Source organism: Bombus bifarius, unplaced genomic scaffold, assembly GCF_011952205.1.
Source record: "Bombus bifarius isolate JDL3187 unplaced genomic scaffold, Bbif_JDL3187 scf7180000008008, whole genome shotgun sequence".
Taxonomy (NCBI): Eukaryota; Metazoa; Arthropoda; class Insecta; order Hymenoptera; family Apidae; genus Bombus; species Bombus bifarius.
Window position 1 is genome coordinate 1,122,047 of NW_022884386.1, and position 8,234 is coordinate 1,130,280.

The 8,234-nt window shown below is 39.0% G+C and overlaps 1 protein-coding gene across 1 annotated transcript; it reads left to right on the plus strand.

Moving 5' to 3' along the window:
* The first annotated feature begins 531 nt into the window (after positions 1-531).
* On the plus strand, positions 532-6,346 carry LOC117206830. Its single transcript, XM_033446518.1, has 6 exons — positions 532-698; positions 791-938; positions 1,905-2,161; positions 2,269-2,510; positions 2,598-2,887; positions 6,182-6,346. Exons 1-6 carry the CDS (start codon positions 532-534, stop codon positions 6,344-6,346), a joined length of 1,269 nt encoding a protein of 422 aa, XP_033302409.1.
* The last annotated feature ends 1,888 nt before the right edge of the window (positions 6,347-8,234 follow it).

The window sequence follows — 8,234 nt, forward strand, 5'->3', positions numbered from 1 at the left end:
CAACAAAGTATCATTGATTAATTTTCTGTTGGTTAATGAATAAAATCATTAAAAGAAACACAAAAACAAGCGTACTTTGTCTTCTTTAATTCCGGTGAGGCGTAGAATACGAGTATGTTCGAACGTGTACGCGACACACGAGCGAAAAACGGTCACACGAAGTGAGAGTAGACCACGATGACGTTTCTTCCTACCTACGCTTCTTCGGCCGAGCTTGTGTACGAAGAACGCTTTCGAAGAAAGTTCCAGTTGCCGTGGAACTGTGACACGATCATCCGCGAAGCGAAACACTCGCCGTATTCCAGCAGCGATCGCAACAAAGTGCCACTGCGAAAGGAATTACCGTCATCGACCGTTTTATTCTTTCGTCGGTAAAATTCATAACCCGGTCGACGTGAAAGTTTAAAAATTCTAAACTAAATATCTTTCGACAAATGTTTCCCGTGATGGGAAATTCTAAAAAGAGTTGGCAGAGAAATTTTTCAAAAATTTGGTAAACGCTAGATATTAAACAAGGAGATAAAGAAAAAAATGAAGAATTATAGTACGACGTTTAGGTTGATGCTCGTTTGCCTTTTTCTTTGCTCTGAAATTCGCGCACAGGATCAATTTCGAAGGATTCGTCGTAAAATCGGCGAGGATCGTTTTTGTAATTTTGACGAAGCTCGAAGCAATTACAATGCCACGGATTTATTAAGGTAAGCGGCAATTATATTGCAAATTTATCGTTGTCGTTACTTTTCAATAAAAGTTTGAGATATTCAAGTGGGAAACATGATTCTTCGCGTAGGTGTATCGATGAATTGGCTGTCGATCTCATCGATCGAGAAAGTGGCGTGCTAAAAGTCTCCAATGGAAAAGGTCAATTGAATGGATTCACGGGCAGGAAGATCTCTTTTATGGATGTTTTCTCGAGTGTTTTCAATAACGCTGCGACGGTATGTTGGAAATTGAATTTGTCCATTCATTATGCGAATTTTATTCAGATTCGACTGGTATTTTTAAAGTTTTCGAAACTTTGAACGAAAAGAAAAGAGTTAAAATTATAGGAATAATAAGATTGTCATTATCGAGTTCTTTATTATCCACGAATTATTTCATTACGAGGTTGGAAGATACGTAATGAACTATCGAGCGAGAACATCGTAAATGGCATTATACGAGTTTATTAGTTGGAACGTCCTTAAATTAATAATAAATTACATCGTGAAATTTAATACCGAGCATATGTTGCCGCACTAAAAACTCCAGCAATCGCTCGTCGTAAAGAATTTAATGTACTGCCGATTATCGGTTATTACGAAAGCGCATGAAATACTATTAAATACTGTAGGTTAATTTTCTTTAAAGTCACTGATAAACATTCCCTTGTATACAACATCGAAAGAAGACAAAAGAGACCAGACGAAACAAACGAAGTTCGACTTTCTAATTCTAATTTCTAGCTAAGTTTTACTACCCCTAAAAAAAACAATATTCACTCGTGAAAGTAAGAGCCTTTCATTATAAGAACTTCTCACAGTAGGTGAGCTGTTCTGGATATATAATTAGCATTAAATTCTTTGAAAAGTAAATGGCACATCTTCGCAAGATTTTTTATCGCGAAAGGTGAGAATAAAAACTGAAAAACAAATGTATGTTTTCATTAAAAAGTCTCATAAAATCGTAATCATGGAAATAGAAATTATCCTAGTGTTGTTTGTGCTCCTTAAAATAGCGTAACCTTATTCTAAATAATATTTTTATAAGAACAAAAATAACAGAAATATTTAGAAATTTTTATATAAATGTCTGCATGAAGTTCCATTCTTTTCGACATATTCGACACGCAAAAGAAGTAAGTAACCAATGGTCTCCATGTTCCTGCATCTACGCAGAAAATTGCACAGCTTTTCTACTTACAGTCGCATCAGAGCAGCTCCCTTCCGGTGTACCCGATTTCCGACTATCAGCAATCGAATTATCCGAGTGAAACCGTCGGTCTTTCTCCTGGATTTCAACTGAATCTGCTCGATACGCTGTCCACGATATCCAGCCACGATGACTACAAGTGTGTGCCCAGGATACTCTGCGAGGTGGCCAGCGGAAAACTTCCTGGAAGATCGTTAGGCAAACAGAGCTCCGGCTTCTTCGAGTTGCTCGGTCGAAATGTTTTCACGGAGTACGTTTCGTGCCACGAAAATCAATACAGTGATAGTTGCCGAAGTAGATATTTCTTCTTCGACGAACATCGAGAGCCTCTCGATCGATTTCTTTTTGTGTTTTCAGCTGGCTAACGAAAATCGATGTCGCTGGAATGTCTCCATTGCTGAACTTTGGTAGAGCGATGATTCTTGGGTATAGCAATCGAGGAAATTCTGTGGCCTGCTACGAGGCGTTTCCAAAATGTCCACGAGACACGAATGGATTGATTTACTATCTGAATAACTATAATGGAGGGTTTTTCAATCTTTTCAACAGGATTCGAGGTGGAAAATACAGGACGTCTAACGGAGATCCTGGTCAGCCAGGTAAGGAAATTACAGATTCGAAGGTTGGGAATCTTTTGTCGATAATTGGACGATCGGATAAATTGTCTAATTTCTTGTTTCGTTTAGTTAATGATTATTCGAAGATCGAAGTGAGGGAAAGAATAGTCGCTGGCAGCTCGACGGAATCCATTCGGAATGAACCAGTGCTAAATACGGTTCAATTTCCATCTATAGAATATCAAAAATATTATGCAAACGGAGAGTATCCAAGATTTGATACGATAAGAAATTACAATGCGATTACTTTTCCTGATCAAAGAGAATTAAGCATCGAACCAACGAATAGTTTACAGGATGACGTTCCAAAATCGGAACCGTACGTTTGGCAAAGAGACAACGTTGCATTCTTTCCCAAAGTAAATTGCATAAAGTACACCAAGTACGAATCGAAATTCCCTCTGTATTAATTACATGTACGTTATTTCAGGAAAACCAAGACAGAAGAATCTCTCGATTTCGATTTCCCTCGAGGTTTACAATCGCACCGTCGTAATTCGAAATTGTAACATCGAAATACGTAACCAAATACCTCAGTGAATCCAATGCATCTAATTAAATAAAGGTTTCCATAAAACGCATAAAACCATAGAATATTCTAAACTCCTTAACTCGTCTTCGGGGGATCACGACCGCGATAAAATATCGAATTTCAATTTTGCATCGCATAAACCAGGCGCCTTCCGTCGCGCGTTGCGAATTTGCGGATTATCAGCGGCGAGAGAACCGCTGCAAAGACGCGATACAGGTTTCCGCGAGGCAACGTCGTTTATTTCGTCAGCGTTGCTCCCATCGGCAATTTTCTATCCACCTGTACGCGATGCGCTCATAACAGGAAGTCCCGAGTCGCCGGTGAACGCGATGTTACTGGCGCGGACGCCATTTGTGGAAACAGCATGGGGCGCCGTTAGAGTACCGACAACTTGTCCAATGAATCTGCGCCCGAGTATGAGCCGCTTTATGTCTCAGTTACGCGGCACGATAAATTGTATTTTATCTCGATTCGATTTCCTGCTTGCTACCGGTGCATTTGTATGCGTGCACGCAGGTGTGAGACTTTTTCAGGGGCAACGAAGGACGATGAAAGAAATCACGGTGAATCTAGAGTAACATACAAGTAATATAAACGGAAGATGAGTTAATAGAATTATATATATAGTTAGAAGGAAGATGCTACAGTAATATTTGATTACTTGTGGAGTAAATTATTAATTGGACGTGACGTTGGAATTTATTAAACTCGTTTGTTCGAGATAGTATAATAATTATAATTTGAAGAAAAGCGGATGCATGAGAATTTGATTATAGTAATGTTGACAATAGTAATTAATTGTAGCAAATTGAGTTAGGATAATTTGACGCGGCTATGGAGTCGGAATATCGAGTAATAAATGAATTACCATTGATTACAATTTTACGTCATAAATGATATTATATTATCGATAACTGCCACAGGCACTGCTGTTTCTAAAAACATACCTTTAAAGTAATTAATTATTACTCTTACCTAAAAAAAAAAAAAAATGTTAAATATTCACTTCGAGTTAAGTATATTTCACTTGAAATATTTTTAAGTGGATTCGTTTTTGTTGTTTTCGTTTTATATGAGAAATGTCAACTTTCTAAGTAATAATAAACACGAACGAGCCTATTATCATGATGTTTCGAGGGAGGAGCTGCGAACGATGGCGAATATGTTCACAGACACGCGAATGGTCCCTCTATAGTCTACTAACGCGTTAAATCCATGTTTTCGAGAAGTCATACTTTCACGCGTATCTTTCATTGCGATTATTTCGCGAGAGAAGCGATAATTTTCACGGTGCAGATAGGAGACAGGTAACAATCAATAGCGACGGTACGTATTTATCGTAGCTTACGCGCGAGTAAGAATTAAATTATGCAAAGCCTCATAATAATGCGTTATAGTCAACCCTTTGCTTCGCTAACCAACATAAGGGGTTACTAGCGTTATCGTACGCTCGTTAAAATCGCACATCTCTCGCTAAAAACTATCCTTCATCCATCTAAATGGCACTTTCGCGTTTACCGTAATTATATCTCTCTGTTCCCTTACCTATGTCCACCATCGTTTCTATCGTACATTATATGTAGAAGTTCTGATAAATTGTTCAACGAAACCGCTCTCTCTCTCTCTCTCCCTCTCTGTATAGCTTCAAATAAATTCTAGTAATTTATCACTTTCGAATTTTTACATCTCAATACATTCCTTTCGTTTCAACGCACAAAAAGACTTTCGGCATATGAAGGAAAACGTTAGCGGTATATATAAGTGATATGTATAAAACCGAGTAATGATATGTATTAACAGAGTGATTCTTTTAGATTTCTCTCAAGCTCAAGAAACTTTCTCGACTAATATCAATAATATTATCAACGAAACTTTACAAATCACAGATTACATCTTACTTTCGCGCAATATTCGCAAGTTTAGTAATAACATTTTACAGGTAATTCTGCACATCCTAATTATTAATTATCTCGCTCGAGGAAAAATTATAAAATCGTAAAAAATAGATCTATAACGTACACGTTGTAATTTATCAATTGGCTGATGATTATTGGTTGGTGAATTGCTGTGCACGAGAGCTTACGACTAGAAACCAACTATACGTTTCCTGTTGGACTTAGTCTGAACCTGACTGCATCTGACAATTCTACGAACCGATCTGAAACTTTCAAATCCCGAGTCTTGTACAAACCACGATCAATCCTAAAACCGACCACACAAACGAATGTATAAAGGAAATTCCTTTCTCCGTATAGCACCCATTTCTCTCGCGAAATTCGCTACGTCCCCAGCACGTGTTCCCCCAAACTTTTTTTCACCAGATTCACGCGTATAGCTTGGCCTGTCTCGTTCGGGAAAGAAAGAAACGAAAGGTACGGTGGTGGAAAAAAAAAGTAGAAGAAAAGGGGGACGACGTGTAATTATTTTATCCTTTCCAGCGTGTAATTCGAGGCGTGCTCGCGCCCAAATGTCGACCAATGATCGTCGTAGCCCGAAGGGCCGTGTGCTTCGGACAAGGCCAAATAGGGTGCAACTGACAGCGAAAAACAATTAGCCTTCTGATACATCCGATGTCGCCTGGTTCGAAACGCGGAGGCGCGTTGCGGCCGTACGCAACACTTTAGGGTGTGCTTGATTGTTCCTGGCAACCGAGCGAGTCCTTCGACACGGTTTCTCAGCCGTCTCGTAATTGAAACGGTGATTTTTGTATCGCCGGTTCGATGGGGGGTAATTTTCGACCCGCTTTGTGGTCGACGTTGGCATTTAATTTGAGAAATTGGCGATGAGAGATGGGTTGTTCCCGCGGTGGTTTGCTTAAGATGTTATAGAATTAAAGGATGTTTGATGAAATTATGGTTGAAACATGGACACATGCGAGAATATGCAGAATACGTATAATATGCAAAATTATACACGATATCTGAACTAAAGTATTTGTTATGATATTTAAGAGAAGATCGAGAATGAAGAATGAAAGAAGTTCTTGTAGTAGTTTACTTAGTACACGTAACAGAATTGGCAAAGGAAGTTTAGTACAGTTGTATTTAGAATATTTGTGCATTCGTACACATTTATTATAAAATTTGTTCGTAATAATATAAATTTATACAAATATTCGCAGTTTAGTTATACTTCGTTGGAACTTTGGGAAGGTCTAGAGGATTTTGGATTTATTAACAACAGTCTACGAAATTTGATGGATTGGAACAGTCCTACATTTTGTGCTTCTGATATCCAAACTATATACAGGAAAAGACTAACTAAATATTTACCTTGTTTCTACTAATGTTGAAATGTTGTGGATTGCAAAGGGGAAACAGGGGGAATATTTCGCTTCAATCTTATTTCGTATTATTCCAAAAAGTCACTGATATATTTATTCCATTTCCTACATTATGGACATCTATATCTTCTGATTGTCCCGTAGTCTTAAAATTCCCGCCCCACAGCAAAAGTTTCGTCACTTCGCGAAACTTGCAACCCCTAAAACCTAATCGTATCCCTCTTACTGGTCGAAATTGAACACACAAATCAGGGGTAAACGGTTACCATTCCGTGGCGATGGTCGTTGCGGAGGAGCGTCGCGACGCGCATGACTCCCTTCGTCGTCGTCGTCGTTGTCGTCGTCGTTGACGTCGTTGCCCATAATCTCACTCTATTAGGGCGGTATTATTTTCCGTGGTAGACATCAAAGAGGATTTCCCGCGGGCTCATTGTATCGCAGCGATAATTCCTCGTTATTAGGAGCGGCGCCGGCAGCGTTGGTCTCATGTCGGCTTACCACACCCCAAGTGCCGAAACAAATCCTCGCCAAATTGGAGCCGATGCAAAGGAGCAAAGACGCCACCCGGCGATGACAAAAGGGGGGACGCGGATCGTCGCGACTAATCCCCGTGAAAAATGCGACTCAGGTGAACCAGGTGAGAAGCTGACGAGAGAGGGAAAATCGAATTTTCAGCGAGCGGATCCGATCGAGTGTTCCTGATCGGATAGAAATAATTAGATACGTTTAAGGGTGGATGCATGTGGGGATCTCGCGGTAATTCGGTGTTCGGGCTGTGGAAGAGCATTTTTCTTGACGATGGATGAAGAGCTTTGGGCCGGTGGCTTAGAAAAATTGGCGTGAAAATGATTGTAGGTTGTTCGTGGGGATTTGATGTTTGGGACGAGAAATGATTTTTTTTTTTAGAGAGGGAACACGACTTGGGATTGATTTTCTATTTATTGTGAAAGACGATAGGAAACACGGAATGATATAAAATACGTCTTGTTTGATGTTTGAAAGAATTGATCATTTCTTGGCAAGTATAGCTTGAGATTAGTTTCGTATTTATTGTGAAATATTCACATGGTTTATTCGAAGTTGAAAGAATGTTTTTTCTTTACGAAAGAATTACGACTGGCTTCTTCTCGTGAATTTTTAGTATTCTTATAATTTTTGTGGTTACCTGAGTGAGAATCAGTTAGAGAATTTTTGTATGGGAACTTACATTCAGTTTCTCAAGCTTTTTAAATAAATCAATAGTATTTAGAGTACTTCGTACTTGAAAATGTCTTAACATCAAGAACAATCGCATATATCTCCGGTTTATTAATCGAGAAATTAAAGTTATCCCTGTACGTTGGAAGCTGGAGCAAATTAAAAAGATCCCAGGGTCCGAGTTAATCAAGGATCAATAACACGGTAGACCGAGTTCGGTCCACGGAATAAGACATAAATTTCCTCACATTCCTGCTCTCCGTTTAACCATAAAACACCGCGTCCACTGTTCTATTTAGCCATATATTTTTCTCCACGAGCGTTCCACAATGGTCCAATATCGTCCTTCCGTAATACTCCCTACGGCTCTGTAATGAAGCGAACGAAAAAAGAGAAAGATCGAAGAACGAGGAAGAAGAATCGCAGTCGAATTCTGTGCAGAGTCTCTCACATTCTTAACACGAAACCGCTTCGTTCGTTACTTTGCTTGATTCTGAAAAATCCAATCAAGTTCCAAGCGAAGTTGAGCTTCTTTCAACAGTTTGTCGAATTCGAAGTAAACAGCATTCGTATTATTATTTCAAGTTTAATAGTTCAAGTAATATTATTTCAAGTTTTCCACTTTTTATGCTCAATTACACGTCATGTATCTCGTATTATATACACAACTATATTTACATTTATGTACAGAGTA